Genomic DNA, 23,499 nt, shown 5'->3' with positions numbered 1-23,499 from the left:
AATAATAAAAATAAAAATGACATGGTATTACACTAATTGTCTCTAAATTATCACTAAACGTTTCTCTATTGGTGTTGGAGTCAGAAGCTTTTCTGTGTCTGTTTCACCAGTTCAACCTCTCCATCTCGTACTCGGTTACGTGATAATGATGAATGCCAATAAGCCACAGTCGTCTGACACTGCCACTGTCGATTAAAATCCATAATAAATTTGTTATTGCTGTGACATTCCTCTTTTCCTTTTGATATATCTGAATCTGTAACACCCATATTTATTTATATGTTCTTCTGCTATACTCGATGTACATCGAAGAACATGTTTTGATATTTACCTACCCATTCTAACTTTTTTGGGTTTCATGATTGGGAAGCTAAGCTTAAGCTTTGGAAGGTGAAGTTTTTTTAAAATGTGTTGTTTCAATAAATTTTCCTATAAAATTGTCCACCACTTCTACTTGACTCTTTTAAACAATTCTGGAAATTAAAACGAATCATTACAGACGTAATAAAAATTCACTAGCCAAGTTTTTAATGGAGCTCTTACGGCTCTCGACACACACCTAATAGGGGTGGTTTTAATGAAGGTGTGTTTCATCATCATGAGCGATTCGATGAACTCTTCCACAACTAAAGTCACAGGAAGATTATTTCATACCTAACTATATGATCAGTACTAATGAATCAGACTTAATGAACATCTACGATGATGATTTGAAAAACGAGAAACAATTTATAAAGTGCTGTGTTGGAGCGAAGAAATGTTACATATAGCCCCAGGTATTCTGGAAATAATAACCACCTACGTAGAATCATTGGACTTGGTGATACGCCAAACATGTCGTCGTGGACGAGGGGGCTGTGGCTGATTCATTTACAGATACATATAGAGAAAGTTTCTCTAAATTAATAATTAAAACAATTAAGCAAAATTTTACAAAACGTCCTATTATTCGGAGCTTGAAATTCCAATAAAAAAAACTCATTGGTAACCAACAATAATAATTTTAAAAACCAGCTGAATAAACAATTCACAACAAACAAATATTATCATTAAGGCCAATAAGAAATAGTAAACTATTGTAAAATTGTTTGACTTTGTCCGTAAGGCTTTTATTTGAGTTACACAGGAGTGATTACTGCAAAAAAAGTCATTTCTTCTGAACACTATTATCGTGCAAATTGAACTAAACTTTGCTCAAATGGAATTTAGTATCCAGTGATATATAAAATAATATGCATTATTTTGCTGCATTTTTCCATATTTCCACAGTTACCCTGTATACTATCGACTTTTCTCTAATGTACTTGCTTTTTGTTGGATTATCAGCTTTTATTTTTCAAAATTGGTACTTTTTTGCGGAATTATGAACCGGAAAAAAAACATATTTTCAAATTTTACAAAACGATGCTTTTGCATTCACGATATCGAAACAACCGAAATAAATAAAACTTTTATTTGCGTGTCCTCGAATGCCCTTAACTAGCCCCCCAGACGCTAAAGTAATAGCGTTAGATTAGCAATTCGGCATTATAATAAACGTCAACGTAACAGCGGACGCATCCCCCGGCTTTTCCCACCCTACGGGGCATTAATGGGGGGCAATTAGGTTATGAGTGTTTCGCGTGCCGCTAAGTGTCGGTGTTTGCTATCATTTCGTGGCTTTTTACAATTGCCCCGCTTTATCTGATAATACCGCGACCTGGACTAATCGCCAGATTTGGTTCAAAATCGTTACCTAAGATTTATTTGTCGCGTTAATTTTCCCTGAAAGAGAAATTGCCGCCCGATAAGTTTTCCGTTTTGTTCGTATATTTCCAACGTCGTTCTCACTTTGACCTTGTATCCATATCGCCGGTCGATTTTCTAGATTTATATCTCTCGGATATACTTTTGAGAACAAAAAAATCGGTAGCGCAAAACTTTGTCACGTTAGTCTTGCAAACAATATCAAAGTAATGCCATTTTTGGAAATTGTATATGGGTATAGAGAAAATATACGGGGTGGCGTAATTTGAATTCGGAGGAAGAACAATAGAACAGTAGAACAATTCTTTACAGCTAAGCTTTTATTACTTTCTTTCATTGCTTCTTGTTTCTGTTTTAATTTTACAATTATTCTCTTGTGTGTGTATCATGGTTTACATCTAGATGGCTTCGATTTCTGTTTCGTTTTTTAAAATAATATATACGTAATGTTGAAAATATAAAACATTTAGAAATCTGTGTGTACACCGTGTGTCAAATAAAAGGACCCAATATTCGATCTGGAAACCCATAGGAGATACGAAAAAAGTTTCGTACAAAAGTTTCTTTGACTCTCCTGAAGATTTAAAATATTATAATTTTGTTGATACAGGGTGTCCCAAAAGTGTCCCCCCATCTTAACCTTGTTATTATATATATATATATATATATATATATATATATATATATATATATATATATATATATATATATATATATATATATATATATATATATATATATATATATATATATATATATATATATATATATATATATATATATATATATATATATATATTTCCTTGGTTTTTATTAACCATTCGTCAAAAAATAAACGTCACTTTCTTACGAAATTCCTATCCAAATTTTGCATAGTTTAGGCAAAAATTGAAGTTGTGTGTTTTTTTTTTCATATTTTGATTGCCCCATAAAAAATTACATTGTGACGCTACAGTTCCAGGTATTGCAAGGGAAAATTTAGCCACAAACTAAGAAGGAGATGCACTACTCAATCAGTTTGCCAGCTTATACAGGGTGTCCCAAATTGGTGGTGCCGTTTTGGCGAATTCAATTAACAAAATCTAGAATGAACACACTATATTTTTATTCAAATATATGAATTCTACGACAAAAAATAAGGTAAGTTTGTAACTTATCTTATATTTAGATTTTACTTACTTTTTGAGACATTCGAGGTTTAAGATAACATCCGTATAAATTCTTGTTGAATTTAAAGCTACCCACATTGATTGTTGATAATATTAGGTATTTTTTAAAAAGCAAAATCATGATACTACTCCTTGCAAAGATATAGTACTCCAGATATACGAATAAAACTTATCGATGACAATACACAATGTCCATTAGTACGTGGAAATTTTGAAAAAAATTGACTCTATACTACACACTTTAACAGATTTAATAAAACTTCAGAATTCATATTTAAAGAAATTTTTAATAGTTAATTATCTAACTTGATTGAAAATACCTAAGAACAAGAATAAATAATTAAAGTTTATAGGCTAACTAAACAAGGTAACAAATTTGAATAAATTAATCTATAAAACAAAAAATTAACTAAAAAGAGTTCGTTAATTCGCACCATAAAGTTTAGTTAATAATCTTACTCTTGAAATGCTCGTTTCAAAACAGCGAAAAATGTTATGATATCACCATATTTTAGTTTGACGGATTATGGTATAAATAAACTTTGACATTTTTGTTTGTTTCTGTTGTTGTTTAAAATGTTCATAGTTGTCAAGTTTTTTGTTAGTATATATTTTATTTGTATTTCAAATAAGTTATAGTTTTTTGGTTACAATGCCGCAATATTCTGGCCAGGAACGGCTAAAATTGTATGCATGCTAGCTGACCAATGGTAAAATGCAATCTTAGCATTAAAGGAGTACCAAAGAAAGTTTCCGGAAGCTAAAATACCAACAAAAAAAATATTTAATAGAATTATTCAGGACCTGTCAAATCACAGTGACATAGAAAAAGGGAGAAACCGAGCACCTATTTATCAGAAGAAACTGAATTTTCCGAAAATTCTTTGCGAGATGCAAGCAGGGACCTTACTCAACTATTTCAGCTGTACGACGTATTTTAAAGGGCAACAAAATAAAAGCTTCTAGATTTCTACCAATTCAATTTTTGTTTCACCATAATTTTGATGCCGGACGAAACTTCTGCATGGCCATGATGGACGAACATTTTGAAATGGACATTTTTAACAAAACATTATGGATGGATGAAGCGATTTTTATGACGTTCAGCATGTACAATAAAAAATATTGCCACTATTATTCAACAGAGAATAAGTTTTTAATGAAAAAAAAAGCAGGGCCATCGGAGTGTTAAAGGGTGGCGCGGTATTATACGGGATAGAATTGTAGGCCCCATTTTTTTTGAAAACTATTTAACCGGACAGAATTTTTTATTATTGCTTTATAATACAATAATCCCAAACGTAAACAACCTGCCCGACAACTTGAGGGAGAACATTATATTTCAGCAATATAGCGCGCCCTATCATTGTGGTCATCAAGTGATAACTTTTTTAAGAGTAAATTTCCAAAATATAATTGGTAAAAATGGGGACTGCGTGGCCACCGCGAAGTCTTGATTTTACACCCATCGACTTTTCTTTGTGGGGAACTTAAAAAAAAAATAGAGAAGAGATTCTTGCATTATACATGCACCATATTTAAGTTTTTTTTTAGTTATTCGTTTCTTTTTTTTTTGGTTTTTTGTTTAGTCTATAAACTTTTTTTTTATTAGGTATTTTCAATCAAGTTAGATGATAATTCACTATAAAAAGTTTCTTTAAATATGAATTCTGAAGTTTTATTAAATCTGTTAAAGTGTGTAGTATAGAGTAGAATTTTTTCAAAATTTCCAATAGGTTTAATTCGTTTATCTGGAGTATTATATCTTTAAAAGAAGTAGTATCATGTCTTTGCTATTTAAGAAATACCTAATATTGCCAACAAATGATCTAATGTGGGCAGCTTTAAATTAAACAAAAATTTATACGGGTGCTAAATTCAACCTCGAATATTTCAAAAAGTAAATAAAACTTAAATATAAGATAACTTACAAACTTACCTTATTTTTTGTCTTAGAAATTATATCTTAATAAAAATATAGCGTGTTTCATTTGAAAATCTTGGGTTTTGTTAATTGAATTCGCCAAAACCGAACCACCTATTAGGGACACCCAGTATAAGCTGAATCGCATGTGTCAAACTGATTGAGTAGTGCATCATCTCCTTACTCTGCGCTTAAATTTTCGTTAAATACCTGGTCATAACACAATCTTATATGGGGCAATGAAAAAATGATACAAAAAAAACACATAACCTTAATTTCTGATTAAACTATGCAAAATTTGAATAGAAATTTCTTGAGAAAGTGACCTTTATTTTAACCAAGGATTCCAAAAATGTCGACATATACAGAATGTTCTATTTAAAATAACAAAGTTCATGTCCTGAGGACACCCTGTATCAACAAAATTATAATATTTTAAATCTTCAGGAGAGTAAAGAAACTTTTGTAGGAAACTTTTTCGTATCTCCTATGGATTTCCAGATCGTTTTATTTGTCACACGGTGTACATACATAATTTGATTTTTGTTATTTAAATAACTTAATAACTAAGAATTTTTTCTTGTAAAAGCGATACCACCATCCTCCGCATATCTTTGTAATTACAAACAGAGGAAATTTGAAAATTTTAATTATTTTGTCTCCCGGAGAAACTAAGAGACTGAATCTTCAAAACTTAAATTATATCTTCTAGAGCATTGTTCCAGTAAAGAATAACATTTAAGTTTCCATTTTATGCTGTTAATCTCTTACACAAAATATTCTTTGTTAAATATGTTGGCACTATCTGTGCAGGTTTTTTTACGTACATTTTTTGTCATTCAAATCCGACTCGCGATAACCTCGAAACAGAAGCCGCGGATGGAAGGAAGCATTGCACTTGGCAGGCACTGCCTCTTGCCGCTTAAAAATAACTTTAGAAAAGTCGGTTTGGTGATCTGCCCAAAATGAGTATTGTGGTGGTATGAGCAAGTTTTCGGACTGGCGTTTTCGATTTCCTTTGCCGGTTTCTGGATGTATTCCGCATCCAGGTCGGATGGTCCTTGTTAGAGACATGAGAGAGCTAACGTCGAATGGTTGAAAATTTTATCTTATTTTGCCTAACGTCGAAGCGATTAAATACAAGTGAATAAAAAAATACCTCGAAACATAATCGATTAACGAGAAAACCTTCTTATAAAACATCCCTGTCAAACCGAATCGAATAAAAAATATTTCAACGGTGTCCATACGTTATCGGAGCAGTACCGAGCCGGTGGGTCCTTTGGAATTTATGCGCCTAAAGCAAGCTTTCATATTGCTCGTCGGCCCACGTTGTGTTTATCTAAACGCAGTCCGTGTACACCTTTCAAATCGATTAAAAATTAAGCCCGTGTAAGAGATAATACTGGAAAATATACAATGCGGTTTAATTCTCCTATCTTAATGTTTCCTTATCAAAATGTTTATTTCAATTAAGTATTTTGCGATGTAGCAGCGCCTACGACTCCGTCACTCGACTTGTTCCCGAGGTAAATGTAATGGACAATACGTATTTATTTATTTTAGTACCCAGATAAGGTCTACATTTCGGTGCGGCGTGTATTTTAACTTCAGGAACATTATCGGAATTCCATTTTCTTAATTTGGTAATTTATCACGCTGCTGGTTGAAATATAGAATTCACTTTATGCAAAGATGTGATGATATACAGTGTGATTCGTTAATACCGCCGCTGAGGGTTGTCTTGATTACGTTGGAATAAGAAAAAAAAAGTTCATGTGAATATGGGTTTGAAAACGCTATATTACCGAAATAATAATAAAATAAGACAGCGGATGTGACATACAAGCGTGGCAAGATCTAGTACAAATACTCATCTAATCACTCCCAGGGAGTTTCAAATAACGTTCTACTAATTTATAAGGTAACTAGAATAAATAAAAGAACAGCAGTGATAAGGAATAATTGGATGGAGAAAATTGTGATTCAAGAAAAAATAGACCCCAAAAGAACGAGAGGCAGATGTCCTGTTAAAGAACCGTCCAAATATGTCAGTAGCAGAACCGCTCAAAATGGAGTACAACTTGCGAGAGAGAGAATATAAAGAAATTACGCGTGTTACATCTTTCCAAAGATGCCTCCTTCGAGATCTATCGGAAAGGGGCCCCACAATACTTTCTTTTTCTATTATTTCTGAAATAGTTACTGCTGACAGATGTTTATTAATCAAACTGACGTCATTTTCTAGTGTTCTATTTCTCCTTCTATAAGTAGCGTTTTATGAAACACTCTGTGACGGAGTTAAAATACAAACTATTAGGGATTTTTTTTCTGGTTTTGAAATTTTCAGTTCGATTTTCTGGTTTATTTCGAAAATTGACAATTAATGTATATGAGAGAGCCATAACGGTTTTCAACATCAAAGACGAAACTTATTCTTTAACAAGTACAAATCAGGGGTGGTGCGGTGATTAAATGGTGGACGACCTGCACCAAATTTCATCAAATTTTAGCTAATTACCTTAAGAATGCCAGATAAATCTTTTTTTTTCTACATATTTTGAAAAAGGGGTTTAGAGGAAAAAAGTTGGTACTTTTTTATTTCCACAAAGGTCCTATTTCCTACAACCTGAAAGCTCCAGTAACGCAGATGGAGGGTATAGGTGTTTATAAATAAAATAGTGATTTATTTTAACAGATTATTCTAATATTTTTGAATGTCGCTCATTTTTTCACCAATCTCTTCTCGTTCTTCACCTAGCCAATCATAGCTCAAGTGAGAAGTTACTAGCCAGAAATATGTTTTTAGTGAATCTTCTTCGATCGCCTTTTCTTAACAAGATGTTCAATTGAAAAATGTACCCATTCTTTGAGATACTGAGGTCAAATATAGGTACTACAAGAAACATGAAGTCACGAAGATGGCATCAACTTATAAAAATGTTAAATACAGACCTCAAAACGTATTGAACAACTATTCAAGAATAACAAAACTTGTCACCTGTTTTTTAAATTTGTTCTGGCAAATGTGTCTTGTATTGCCTATATTATTCGCCAATATTTAATTTGACTCGATCTCTGGATATTAAATTCATTCATTCATTCATTCATTCATTCATTACAAATTTGAGTTCTTCCCAGCAGTCTGTACTAAGGATCACTACAGCATCATGCGCGAAAAACATAAAATGTTATTGGCAAATAAGATAAACAGTAATGAATGGATCAGCGTTTTTAACTGGCTAAGTGTGTCTGCCGTATTAATCTTTACTCCTTTTTTCTAAATAACTTTGGAATCAATTTTCATGCATTTTGAAAAGGGTTTTATGGCAAACCGTATCAAGTGCCTTCGTGGAAACTCCCACCCATTGTTTTATCCAGGTTTTTAGGTTTTTTTTTCGAAAGCCGAATTAGTTTTTCAAAAATTATCAAATATTATTCTAAATAATTGCATCTAGAAAGCTTTATACAGAGCGGTTCAAAAAATTAGTTACCAAAAGTGAAGCGAATTGACCTAGAAACGCACTGGCGGAGCATCGAGCCACGCTGCAGCTGAAATTGCGCCTTACATTTTACATTTGCTCTTTATGTGCCCCAAAATTAAGACTTCACCGCAATTCTGATACAGGGTCCCAAACTCCTGGGATGTTTTCACTGTGGGCACGCAATTGGTGATTAATTGTAAGGCCAGTATTTTGGATGCGTGTTCAGGCTCTCTGACTTAATTTGAAAAATTCTCCCCATTCATAAATAATTTATAGCTCGTTTATGGTCGGCAAAAGCGTTTAATTGGAATTGACATGTCTCACTGATAATCCCGCGGCCGCTATTTTTGGTTTTCCATCGAAATTTCTCACAGCCTTTACCGGAGGCCGTACGATCTGTCGAAGAACCAGTTAGAGGTGCATTAATTGCATCCTGCAAAATGTAGTTAATTGGTTTTCCTTATTTAAGTAGTCGCATCGACGGACGGTATTAATAAAGCCTAATTTATTTTGCCGTGAATAAAACACGTTGCGCTAAGTTCTTGTCAGTTTTGCGTTGATAAAAGATACAGTTATTAATATGTTATGATTAATTTTACATAACTTATCGATAATTGCCATTTAAAAACTAGTTTCTACGGTTGCCTTTATCGTGCAGGCAATTACCGCGTTAAACCTATATCGACCGTGATTATTCCAATAAATAGTTGGGTTGTTATTTGACTCTTTTGCTCTCGTTAGTAATTAGATAGCATATTTTACATAGGCGAATGCGTTTCGATTGAAATTTTTCGAATTTTTTAACGGCACAGGTGTCGCTTTCAATCTGCCTTTTTCTTAGAGGGAAGTATATGAGTCAGAAAGCAAACTTTTATTCACCCCTGTATATGTGTAACGTTCATGTTAGTTTGAAATTTTGAAATTTCAGATTTTAAAAATCCTTGGGTGTCTTCTTAACTTTGACAATGATGTTGAAAAAAAATCTTTTTCCGTTGTAACACTTAAGATGTGGAATAACTCACAAAATCAAACAAAAAATACGTTTTAGAAGAAACAACAAAAGTTATAATAAAAAAAATATCTACGCAAACGTATCGATCGCAACTTCGTAATTGGATATTTATTTATTTTTTTAAATTTTCTATGCTTTTAAAGAAAAACTTAGGTAATGGTATTATTTAGTGTATGGCCTTCCTTCAAATTACCAGTTATTTTCTTGTCAGATTAGGTTTAAAGTGAGTTGTCTCGCAGTGGTATTTTTCTTATGACGGACAAACATTATGGATTGAGATTAATCATGGCTGTGATATTTCTTTGTAAAGTTTAATTTTATGTAAAAAAAGCATATGTCGCATTCTAGCGTAGTCTATTTTAGCACAAAGCTTTATTACATATTACTTAGATCCATTTTTTACTTTCTTTTACTTTCACTGGTACTTAAAATACCAGGTATTTATAAAGTACAGCGTAATCTAGAATTTTTCCTTGTTTTGAAGAAGTAAAATGTAGTTCCTATATTCCAACAAGCTGCTGTAATGCCGTATAGAACTTATATTTTGAAAGCTGTTCAGCTTTAAGGCAGTTACAAATGGAGGATGCCTGTACAATTGTTTAAAGTTAAACTAAAACAGTAAATTATTAAAAATGCCTTCGTGTGTAATATATAGCAATCCTTTGATGGTGTTTCCAAAGGTAATTACTATTAAAATAGTTTCTTGTATTATCTTGAAAGTTTTATTCGCAGCCAATAGATATCATTAAATTCACTGTTATAACTTTGCTGTTATCTTAACTTAATAAATTCATTCATTCATAATATAGATGTTCCATTTACTGACTTAGGGTAGATACTAAACTGGACTTTATTAGTAACCGATAAAGACGTATATATTTTCTACTACCATTTGGGTTTAACTCAACTTCACTTATTGAACTAATAACTCTAATATCCAATAACCAAGAAGCAACATTAATAATGACATAAAGGCAAGAGAGATTGAATATTTTCGACATCCAATGAGACATGAACAAACTTACTCTCTAAATTAGAAGGCTCCAAACCTATGGACCGAATGATGTAAAACTCACACTAACCAACGTTCTTCGAGGGCAAGACACATGAAGAAGTAGCGAAACGTTTCGCAATGCCTAGTCAGGATTTATAATAATTACTCAACACGCCGTTAAAGCTTGTTTAGCACTTCAAACGATACAGTTGGTTCTGATGTGCAAATTTATTGCAAATCAATTCAGTTGTAACTCGCACAATCTGGGCCCTAATATTATCAGACAATGTATTGTTAGGCGGGCAAAATTAATAAGAACACAAAGTAAACTGGGAATATTTTTTAAAATTCGTTTATCCAATTTATCAGCGTACCAACTTACGTGAAAAGATCGAACCATCTATTCATCCAATCACCACAAACGGCACATAAAGGACTAATAGGATTTAAATCCACTTCGAGAACGACTTAGAAAGCTTTCGGGTGTAGTTTTATTCACTAATGGTCAAATAAGGATCTCTTTATTTGAATTCGTGGGGAATTTAAATTCCGTATTTTGGGGTTAAAAGGCTGTCAACGTCGAATTTATAAATGAAAATGTTTTCCATTCATTCAACTCAATGGGTTTAAACTTGAAACAGCACACGGGAATACTAATTAATGGCGTTTATTGTATTTTCGTTAAAGCACTAAGCAAGTGGCGGAACAAACCGCTTACGCTAATTATTTTGCTTGGATGAACAGTCATATATTCATTTGAATTTTGCGACATTGTAAAAAAAAATTGAAAACAATTGCAAGGGGTCTTTCTCAAACGGTCCACTTTCACCTACTCTTCTAAAAAAATCGATAAATGAAAGGTTAAAACGCACACTGAATAATAATCATAATAGAGAATTATTCAATATTTCAAATAAATAATTATTTTTATTATAATTGTAACTGGGCCTAATATTACCTTACCAACAAAAGACTCTTTTATTAGTTAAACTGAAGTTTCTGGCTGGTGTTTCTAATTTCGATTGGAACCAAGAAATAGATCTGTTGACTCGTGTAACGGAGGAACATTTTTCTCCTGTTTTTTGATATATTTAGTTAGTTACGGTTAGTTTTATTTGATACGTAATTCAAGGAATTTTGGGACTCTAGACATTGTTTTGAAAATTCTGTTGTGTGTGACTTACGGTGTGCATCATGTTCTCATGCATTTCAAGCATAGTAAAGTAATATTGCCAAAAAGAATCAAATCTAGAATACAGGAAGAACATATCAAATAAAGTTCCTGGGAGACAGTGCTGTTGTCACTGCTGTTTATGGTTCACGTTTCAGGTTTACCGCATGGTATTAATGTGAATAGCTTATGCTGATGACACAAAACTCTTCGGATCCCAATGCATTCACAACAAGGAATAGAAAATTTTTTAGTAACTGTAAATGATTCGTGAGAACGTGCGAAAGTGCTTTGTTTAACCCATGTGTACCAAAGTTTCCAATAAAGTAAATGGGAAATGTTTGTCCGAATATGCAAAACCTACACTTGACCAATTTTAATTAGTCTTCCTATTGCAGATAGGATATGTTTTAAAGAGTGCAAAAATGAATAATAAAAACTCTAGTTGTTTTCCAAAACTAAAAGCTACGCTTGAAACTCGCAGAACATTTCATTGAATCTTAACAGCTTTATAGGAAACAGCAATACGGAAAATGAGTGGAACAGACTCACGCTTCACGCTAATCGGTTCGTCATATGCGTTTTTTAATAAAGACAATGACAAATGGCTTAATTAGTATTAAAATAAGGTGTCCTCTAACTGACGTTTTGTTTAGGTATTAATGTTTCACCCAGTTTACAGTGGAAAAGTTTGCATGTTTCGTAGCAATAAGTCGGATTAAAACAGCAACTTAACGTTAACGATGCGAGAAACAAAGCATTAATATGTTTTTTACAGAAAATTACACTCCAAAACTGTCGAACGAGCCTTTTATCTTCCTACCGCACATTGTAGCATTTGCCCGTTGTAATACTGGCAATTTAAATGTCATTATATTTTATTCGCGTGCGTACAGAGTGCTCTACATAAATTGCTTGTAAACGCTATACATAGTATGATCGCCTGGGCCAGTTGGAAAGTTTAAGTGATGATTAACTGCGGTTCAGTGGGTGAAAAAAATGCTTTACACCCATTGAGAATTTATTTTATCTATAATTAATTATCTCATATTATCTTATTATTAACAAGTATTATCTTAAAGGAACAAGGTAGTTGTCTATAAACTGGTATTTTTTCAATGATTTCTCCTCAAATGATAATGTACAGTATACTATTGTGAATAAATTAAAATATCATCTGACTGTACCTTGGTGGAAAAATTGTCAACTTATAAGTGTAACGCAATGATCAGAGCAGTTGTGCAGTTACGTCCCGTATAGTAACGTAATCAAAATTAGTCTTAGTAACATTTTTAGATGCGGATTTCAAAACTGACAAACAAAATTCCTATGCCAATTTGCGACATCCAGTAATGATAGAGTGAGTCACTAGCATCACTACACACTACACTACACTAGACGCTATGGCATATAGATATTTTCTTTAATACTTAATACTAATATTTTGAACTAGGTATATTGTCATTAAAAAAAGTTAATAAGAAGAGGCTATTCAAAACAAAAACTCCAACATGGTGTCCATAAGAAAAATTAATCATGACTTGGAAAAAACTAGACGCTGAAACGGTTGCTACGGAAATTGATCTATTTGTAGATTTCTGTTTAAATTTTAAGGCAAATTGTTAAAGAAAAGAAAATCTCACTTTTTGTATTTATGTATTTACTTTGTATCTCTTACGTCTTGCGAGATTCCCATATTGGGAGTCGAATTGGATCATGCGGCACAACGAGAAAGCATTATTCATGTCTATCTTGCAATATCTTGTAGAAAAAATTAATAATCTTTTTGGAGTTTGCATAAATTCACCAACATCTGGCTGCATAAATACGTTGAATAGTTGAATATATTTTTACAACAATTTCTATACCATAAATCTTACAAATTTTGTTGTGTCTCATAAATAGCATCACTTAGGTCTAATCGAGTGAACACGCATAGCTAGTACTGAAAATGTTAGCACTTCAGGAACCACTATATAAGAAGTCGATATTCAAGCTCCATACCATAGTGGTACTTCAAACATCCCTTTTAGCATGGCCGCTGAAATATGCCCAGATATTATTAGTCAGGCAAGGTTTAGTAGAATATGTGAATGTTTTTTTTTATTCCGTTCCGGTGGTTATGGTTAAAGTACATAATTGTAGAGTAAAAAAGCTAACTAGTTCAAGTACCAAAAAGTTATCAGTAAGTGCCCCTTCAGGTGGTCCATTTAAAATACGCCTTTTATAGTATAACATAACACATAACATAACCTTCGCATCAAAATTAATGCATCCAAGAAGGAATGGGTTAGCGAGCTGTAACTACGAGACTGAGTATTTTGCACTCGTCAATATTGCGTATGTTTCGCCATTTTGAAGCAACCAATGACCATAACCATAGATTTTTGCATTTTGCTTAGAGATAGCGAATTGTGATATCGCACGCTCACAATATCCAGGTCAATGTGTCAAAAGAGAATTTAAGCCTCAGAAATCCACCAACAGAATCGCAGTTAAATACAGTTCATATAGCCGAACAAGACTTCAATTCGCCAGGAAACACATAATCTGAATGGCTGAATTGTTTTGTATACTGGTGAAACGAGGTTTTGTCTCTACAGCAACCACCGATGCTTAAGAATTATTCGACCACTAAATGGAACGTTTTCCAATTCAACATTCGCCAAACGGAATTCTTTGAGGGATGTCCTGTGATGTTTTGGGCGAATTTGGGACTACGTTTAAATAGCTAGAGATTATCATATTGGAGCCCGTGGTCTAGGCTCCACGCAGTCCAGACCGCAACCCAATGTACACATTTATGGTATCACATGGGTAGGCAGTTTATGAATAAGCACGTGCCTCATTGAATGTTGTAGAAAAATTTTCAGGGAAATATGAACTAATATCGATCAAGCACAAAATTATACTTCTAGTTGAAGATATGTCAATCTCAATCGCTTATAAGATGTAGAGGGGAAAATACCCAATATTAGCTGTTTATTTGTTGCATTTTTATGATTTTGTATTCAATTTTTATTGGAATAAACTGTAATTACGTTTGAGGTAGAGGCAAAATGTGACAAACATTGGGTATAAAACTGTGCTTAATAACAGTAAACTTAAAATTTAATAAAAACGTCGTTTGTATGAATATGAATTTGAATTTGTAAATATAAATTTTACCCATTTTTGCACTTACAGCATTTAGCTTCGCCGTTCTAAAAATATATAAATGAAAATGATCCGGTATAATTCACCCCGTCGCAATTTACAATAAACACAAAAGGACCAAACCGGTAATTTGCGTAGTAGAAAACGGGGGACGAACGGTTATGGAGTCCTTGCACAGGGGGGAATCGAAAATTGATCTCCACCATTGTTTTAGGCGTCGGGTCGGCGTCGACGCCAAACCGACGTCGAGAAGACACAAAGGGAAGGAGCGTTACCCCGAAGCTGTAACCAATCGCGGGTTAATATCGACGAACATTGTGGATGGGGAAAAGTTTGCCTTGCAGATGGATCGTGAGAACGTGGGGGATAAAGGGAGGTCGTGAACGGCTTCGCGCCCGCAATTTTTGATTCGAAAACAAAATCGACTAGCGAGATAGATGCATTTTTGCGTGTTACCTACTCGATCGGTTCTCCTTTTTGAATGATTTGAACGATTTTGTGGGCGGTAACTTATTGCGTATGTAAATAGATTCGTTCGGCCAATTCGAAATCTCCATAAAAATGTTGTCCGCAGGGTACGAAATTCTATCCAAACAATCGACGTGTGTTTACAGGGCAAAACGGCGATGACTCTTTGAACTCGAAAGGCTCTAACGGCGCGATAAGCAAGAAACAAAGAAAAGCACGGACAGCGTTCACGGATTTACAGTTGCAGACGTTAGAGAAGAGCTTCGAGAGACAAAAGTACCTGAGCGTTCAAGATCGAATGGAACTCGCGGCGAAATTGAGCCTCACCGACACTCAAGTCAAGACTTGGTATCAAAATAGACGGTAAGTTGGCTTCGTTACGTTCTTTTTGATTGTGAAGATGTTATTTAGACATGATTTTGCAAAAATACTGAAGAGATGTAAAAAGAAGTTAGATGTTTTAAATTAATACGATGAACCTGATCATAGCCAGGTCCGTTTCTATTTCGATGTTAAGATAAAATAAAGCAAATAAAAAAATCGAGTGCGTAAATCAACGGCCGAGAAGGTACTACTGTATTTTAGTAATATTTGCGTATTTATTTTACTTAATATTTATGTAATATTTTTTATAAAAGATTTTAACTTTGACAAATTCAAGATATTACACTTACAACCACAAGACCCTGGAATACAAAATAATTTAAGAAAATAAAATGTTATTATCTCAAAAAAATACGCAAATATATACATCCTAAACACAAGAAATAGACGTTACAAATTCAGACCCTTTTGGTAGATACTGATTTGCCTAATAAGCAAATTATATGTTTGTTTGAAGGACTTTATTATGCTGGAGGGCTACAGCATAAGGTACTTCATTAAATAGTGGAACAGCGGTGTAGATGAAAGATCTCAGGGAAGCTACCGCAGTGTGTCTATGAACACAATATCTCAAAAAATGGCGGGTGTCTCGATTGTGCATAGTTTATCATACAAGTATTATTAGAGTTTAATAAAAAAAACAAAGGTGGCCAACAGAACTTTATAACGGTTTGAGCCAACCCGAATCAGATAGACACTAGCAAATATAGTCATAGTTTCGGAGATTATAACTAAAAAAATCGTTGGAGTCTCTCCTTATCTCGATTTAGTATATACTACAATAAGAGACATGGGATAAAAGTTTTTTTTTCACAAAGTTTAAGTTTGACTTCCTTACTGAGAAGAGAATGCAATGTCTTCATCATATGGAAGGATTTTTATAACACGGAGCCAACGTGTGTAGAAAACCACAAACCCTTGGTAAACCATAATCCTAAATTTTTACCACTGTCCGAAGAGGAAGAGATTACTTTTAGCATAATCTTAAGAGAGGCGTTTCTTAAAATTTCTTCACCTCTATTTCCAAATAATAACATATGCGTTTTAGTAGTATTCTATAAGAGGTCAGTCATGGACACTTGCGAAATTATGTTTAAATCCAAATTTATTTTAATAGCATTTAAAGCTTCACTAGCAACAAAAGATAAGGGTAAGACAAGATAACACAAGCTATCCACACATCAAAATTTTCCAAAACTCATTTTATAAAATAACTTTCTATGTGATGCGGATTTGCCATAATTTTGAATTTACCTTCATATTTTGACATTTTTTTATCTGATATTGTAGTTTTTAAATGCATTTAATGTGTTGTTCTTTAATTATTTGAAAAAGTAATATTATTTGATTAGGTTATCTTATACAGGAGTAAAACAAATGATATTTTTTGTCTAACACTTTGTAGGAACATTGATGTGGGTAATTTTATTTTTTATCTCTCTTATCTCTCTTCTGTAAAATACCCAATTATATATCTAGCATGCGGGAAACGTCACTTTACCACGTGAGTTTCTTGTCCCACGGATCCTAGACACTTCGGGCATTTCCGGGATATAACCGCATGAGTTTGGGAGCAATCGGATATTTTCGGAGATTTTACCGCACGGCTTGAATTTTGACGTTTGTCAATTCTGAAAGTGATGTCAGTGAATGTATTCGTGTTGTTTTGCAAAAATGTACCCAAAAACTAAAGGTCGTAGAAAAAGAGTATGCAACACGTTTGGTAAGCTTTTTAAGTTACTCGTTTATTAAACACTCTCTTTGCTCGTGCCAAATAAACTCGTAACTAAAATGCCATTTACCACACTTGTTGCATAATATACTATTACATACTGTTTCTTGTAGTCTTTGTTGTACTCTAAATATCTCAAATTCCTTCATTCCATTGTCTCATTTCTGATGCGAGCTGCAAACTTTTTATTAAAGCTATGTTATTTGTTTATGCAGCAGTATACCTTCGATCTCTTAAAGAACTAACGATGACAATATGATCAACAGCTGCACTGGTCATTTTGCTTCCTCTATTATATATATATATATATATATATATATATATATATATATATATATATATATATATATATATATATATATATATATATATATTTTACCGCACGGCTTGAATTTTGACGTTTGTCAATTCTGAAAGTGATGTCAGTGAATGTATTCGTGTTGTTTTGCAAAAATGTACCCAAAAACTAAAGGTCGTAGAAAAAGAGTATGCAACACGTTTGGTAAGCTTTTTAAGTTACTCGTTTATTAAACACTCTCTTTGCTCGTGCCAAATAAACTCGTAACTAAAATGCCATTTACCACACTTGTTGCATAATATACTATTACATACTGTTTCTTGTAGTCTTTGTTGTACTCTAAATATCTCAAATTCCTTCATTCCATTGTCTCATTTCTGATGCGAGCTGCAAACTTTTTATTAAAGCTATGTTATTTGTTTATGCAGCAGTATACCTTCGATCTCTTAAAGAACTAACGATGACAATATGATCAACAGCTGCACTGGTCATTTTGCTTCCTCTATTATATATATATATATATATATATATATATATATATATATATATATATATATATATATATATATATATATATATATAATAGAGGAAGCAAAATGACCAGTGCAGCTGTTGATCATATAGGTTTAATAAAAAGTTTGCAGCTCGCATCAGAAATGAGATAATGGAATGAAGGAATTTGAGATATTTAGAGTACAACAAAGACTACAAGAAACAGTATGTAATAGTATATTATGCAACAAGTGTGGTAAATGGCATTTGAGTTACGAGTTTATTTGGCACGAGCAAAGAGAGTGTTTAACAAACGTGTAACTTAAAAAGTTTACCAAACGTGTTGCATACTCTTTTTCTACGACCGTTGGTTTTTGGGTACATTTTTGCAAAACAACATGAATAGATTCACTAACATCACCTTCAGAATTGACAAACGTCAAAATTCAAGCCGTGCGGTAAAATCTCCGAAAACATACGATTTCTCCCAAACTCATGCGGTTATATCCCGGAAATGCCCGAAGTGTCTCGGATCCGTTGGACAAGAAACTCACGTGGTTTCCCGCACGCTAGATATATAATTGGGTATTTTACAGAAGGGAGATAAAAATAAAATTACACACATCAATGTTCCTACAAGGTGTTAGACAAAAAATATCAGTTGTTTTACTCCTGTATAAGATAACCTAATAAAAAAGTATACACTATAACATCAGATAAAAAAAAAATTGAGTCAAAATATCAGGGTAATTGCAAAATTATGTGCTGGCAAATCCGCATCATATAGAAATAGCATATGTTATTATTTGGAAATAGAGGTGAAGAAATTGTAAGAAACGCCTCTTTTAAGATTATGCTAAAAGTAATCTCTTCCGCTTTGAAAATTTTAGGTATCATGAAAATAGTTTTCCAGTTGCAAGCGGCAAGGTTCTACAATTCACGGCTGGCAAGTTTTAGAATGAATAAATTATTAAATTCCTGATAAACTTTTAAAATCCGCTATAATCGGGAAATTCACCAAAAAAATACTGGACTTGCCAAATTATTGTGAAACCTATTACCGCAACATCATTTCAATCAAATTGTTAAGACCGGCTTTGGAACTATATTATTAAAAAATTCTGAAAGGTTAATGGCTATAAATGTGTAACGGAAATGGCATTTTATGTTTGTTACAATTATGTAAATCACATATCCGGAGAGATAAATGATTTGTTTAAACAGCGGTCGTGCCGTGAAATTATATCCTATACACGTTGAATGGAACGAGGATGTTTCATTTTTCTTCGGCCACAATAGCGGTTGCCCTAGCGATTTTTAACCAAAAAAGTTTGATTTCGACAAGGACAAAAGCATGTATGTAGTATTAAAGACGTAGGGTAGAAGAGTTCTATTATATCATTATTATTCTAGATTTTCGTTAACACAACTTCATACCATTAAATTGTATTGGATAGCCCTAGAGAGGCAGTTCTTACTGCATGTTGTTTTTATCCAGTCTAGCCCAGTTTTAGTTCATTTAATTACAAACCAACAGTCGCCACGCAGGGGTTCAGTACTATGCGAGAAAAAAAATTTGATACCAGCAGTGAAGTTAGATCTTAAACCATATAGTACAAAATCAAGACAAGATTAAGTATGCTACTCATAAACAGTTTTTAAAATTAATCGTGGCATCATCCATTAAAATTCATTAACGTACTTTTCAAGGTGTGTACTGCTCGCAGTAACAACTGTCAAAATCCCATTATGGAAACCACCTGTCAGTAACAATAATTGGCTAATTAAACCATATGGGTTTAATATGATTGCGCCAACATTTAACAAACTCCAAAAACAAACAAAATATACATGAAAAAGACTTCGTCGCACAGTTTCATTACTTTTTTTCGTGAAAATGATTATTATAATTATTATTATAATAATGATATATAATTATAAAGAATAATTCGAAAATTAAAATTTTTAATAAATGAGTTGTTCGATAGTCTAAGTCTTGAAGAAAACCACTTTTAAACAATTATTTAGGATAAATATGATAGTAAATGTTCACTTTTTAAATAAATAGTTGAATAAAACCTTATAATATGTTTTAAAAGATAAAGAAATAAATATGTTATAAAGCAAATTTCTCATTATGTAAAATGTTCTGTTAGGAATAATATTTTTTAAATTTAGACTATTAATCATTGTTATTATTTTTTTTTATCAATTTTTAATTATTACCCTTACGTTGAAAGAGTTACAGGGTTTAAGCTAGATTTACGGAAGCTTCCCCCGATTTTGAAGGTTTCGAACTGCACATTTTTTTAAATAAATAGTTGAATAAAACCTTATAATATGTTTTTATTTTTTATATTTTTATTATTTATGTTATAAAGCAAATTTCTCATTATGTAAAATGCTCTGTTAGGAATAATATTTTTTATATTTAGACTATTAATCATTGTTATTTTTTTTAATCAATTTTTAATTATTATCCTTACGTTGAAAGAGTTACAGGGTTTAAGCTAGATTTACGGAAGCTTCCCCCGATTTTGGAGGTTTTGAACTGCATATTTTTTTATCTCCTCCTTTTATGTCCTCGTTCTCCTTAAAAATTTGCTCACAGTTTGCTCAATTTTTCACAGCCTTAACAAAATTTTGCGCCCATTTTTTAAATAAAATATTGTCTTCATAATGGGCGTAAATTTGGTGTTTCTTCCATTACCCAAAACTTCTGATCTTCCACATTTTATTCTTTAAATTTGGCGCAATTGCGCATAACCCATTTAAATTTAAGGATTAAATATTTAAAATATAGGCTATGTGGGATCCGATTTGAGTTGAGGCCATTTTATGGCAATAATCTATGGAGAAAATATCACCATAGAAAAACAAGAAAAATTCAATGATCGTTACACAAAGTCAATTTTGAAACATTCATTTTTGTTTTGTATGCTGTGGTATTAAAGGGGTATTGGTATGCTGTTATACATTTTGTAAAATATTTAAACAAACCACTTTGCATATCAACAACCCCAATAATATGAAACAAAAATCAATCCAGATTTTGAATATTTGAAACGTTAAAACTTTTCCCAGCAAACTTCACAAAATTTAACATCGGTTGGGAAAAATTCAGAGATTCCAATGGTACGAGAAAGTTTTAATTTGGTTAATGCCAGGGGGGAATTTTTAAATTTGGAAAGTCATAATTTTTTTTCAGCAAGGTGCGCAAAATTTCAAATTGCTTGTTCATAAATGTTCAAACTTTAAATAATATAATGTGGGAGAAACGAAGATCCTTTTGTGTTAATGTGTGGAAACATCAAATCTACCCCCATTAAAAAGTATTTGATTTAAAAAATGTGTGCGTTATTGGATATGATGACTTGACAGAACCCATAAGGTGTTATAATTTGAGTATTTTTACGGCCTTTATGTACCCAATATCCACATGTTACCTCCATAGGTTCCGTACACTACTTAATACTGCAGAATAGATCAGACGCATGAGTTGTATACCTGGACGAAACATATTCTAAAGTCATTTTTTAAAACATTTGCTTAATATCAGGAATATAACGGTTTAGAAGTATAATAGACCCTAGCATCTTGCATCAATTCGCTGTTATATGATTTTCGAGGTGTGTGTGATTAAACACAAAAACTAGAGAAAATATGGTTCGAAGAACTGTCGCACTACGAAACATATCGAAGTAATCGAAAATAATTATAAAATTCGTCGCGGTCTTTTGCGCTTCCAACCAAAACATCCATCAAAGCCCGCGTCACCCGAACAATGGTTCCGTGCCTTACACAACAATTCGGAAATTCGTCTAATTTTCCAGGTGCACTCCTATCGCAGCGGTGACCACCATATAATACAGGCAGTAATAACAGTCTATTAAACCCCCCGAAAGCCAAATTGACTTTTTGTATTAATTCGCCTTACCACAATCGACTTAACGCAACAATCAAAGCGCAAAATAAAGTCCATGCGATATGATTAACGATCTCGAAAACTAATTATGGTCGGGACTCGAAGCAAACTTACCGCTATAAAGTAATACAATAAAAGACGACTATTAGGATAAATATTATAAAGTTTACGGTGTCAGTGATTAATGGTGGTGTTACGCGTTGCTTCTTTGGTTTAAGGCTTTAATGAACGACGTTTTGAGCCGGTAGTTATGAGCCGGGACACATACCGCGAATAATTCGCGCGACGTCTTATAAACCCGTCCAATTAGATCGATAATTTTCGCTCGCATAGATATCGACGTAAATTAATCCAGATTAAAGCGGTCGCATTGCGGATTCCACTCGTGTCGTGATGAAATCGATATTTTTCATTTCCTTTTTCTCCTCGCAGCGATATCGCAGAATTGGAAGTGGTAAGCGAAAACGTAAGCTCAGCTTATTGTGGTTTCCTAGCTCATTCAGACTAAAATTACTGCTAATAAATTCACACTATCTGAAGTAAAAGAGATATATTGAGAAAGTGTGACCAGGAGACATGCCTGCAAAACGTGCGACTAAAAGTTGATTTTATTTAAGTTGTTGGCAGCATTTTTTTGCAATTTATGGGTATGTATGTATATTGATATGTATATTGAGGTGTCGTGTCAAAGAATATGATAGAGTTACGGTTTGGTGTGAGATTTGGAGTGATTGGTCCATTTTTATTTTAAGGGTAGGAAGAGAATGCAATCACTATTAATGGAATTCGTTACCGACCAATGCTCACTACTTTCCTATGCCATAAATTGGAAATAAACATTAAGAATATTTGGTTCCAAAGGGACAGTTCTATCTTGACATCTCCGAATATTCTCTATATTTTACATAACATTATGAGAATTCTTTAACAATTCCACATAAGCTTCATATAAAGCTCATTGGCACATTAAAAAGATTTGCAGCTCCTAAATATCTTATTATTGCGTCTCAAATGTTTTGTGGTTGAGCGTCAACCACTATGAAGATCCAATGGCAAAACATTTTGAACAAAAGTTCAAAAATTGTCTTCTAGCGAACATTCCTCAGAATGGGAGCTACCACAGTCGTGAATTGCAAAAGATTACAGTATAAAGTTGAATATTCAATACTACTGGGCAGGAAATAATATTAATTTTGACGAAAGTTATAAAACCAGTGAGCTTTTATAAGTTTCGAAAGCATTCAGTATTTAAAAATTCGGTTAAATCATATATTTGTGTATTTATACACACACAATTTGAAATGAATTATGGGTTCCTGCGGAAAGTAGCAACCGAAAGTATATTGGAATTACCAGCTGGAATCTACGTATTTTGTTAGAGTTGACTTCTCATAGAAAATAGTATAAAAACTTTCAAAAAGAAAATTATTTTTACAAGTACAGATATATGCAGGAACACGAAAAACAGCGCTGCCCAACACATTCTATGAAGGCCCTAACCTCTTGGTCAGATATGGATGAAGTCTATGTTTTCCTTTACTGG

The 23,499-nt window shown here is 33.0% G+C and overlaps 1 protein-coding gene across 1 annotated transcript in view; it reads left to right on the top strand.

Moving 5' to 3' along the window:
* The window catches only part of LOC132700802 (homeobox protein B-H1-like), a 59,442-nt gene that overhangs the window by 12,250 nt on the left and 23,693 nt on the right, over nt 1-23,499 (top strand). Inside the window, exon 2 of the mRNA XM_060668350.1 lies at nt 15,272-15,488. Coding sequence (XP_060524333.1) covers nt 15,272-15,488 — 217 coding nt within the window. The remainder of the gene's footprint in view (nt 1-15,271; nt 15,489-23,499) is intronic.

The sequence above is a fragment of the Cylas formicarius genome, unplaced genomic scaffold (genome assembly GCF_029955315.1).
Source record: "Cylas formicarius isolate icCylForm1 unplaced genomic scaffold, icCylForm1.1 PGA_scaffold_4__25_contigs__length_36172078, whole genome shotgun sequence".
NCBI classification, from domain to species: Eukaryota; Metazoa; Arthropoda; class Insecta; order Coleoptera; family Brentidae; genus Cylas; species Cylas formicarius.
This window is presented reverse-complemented; position numbering and strand designations above follow the sequence as displayed.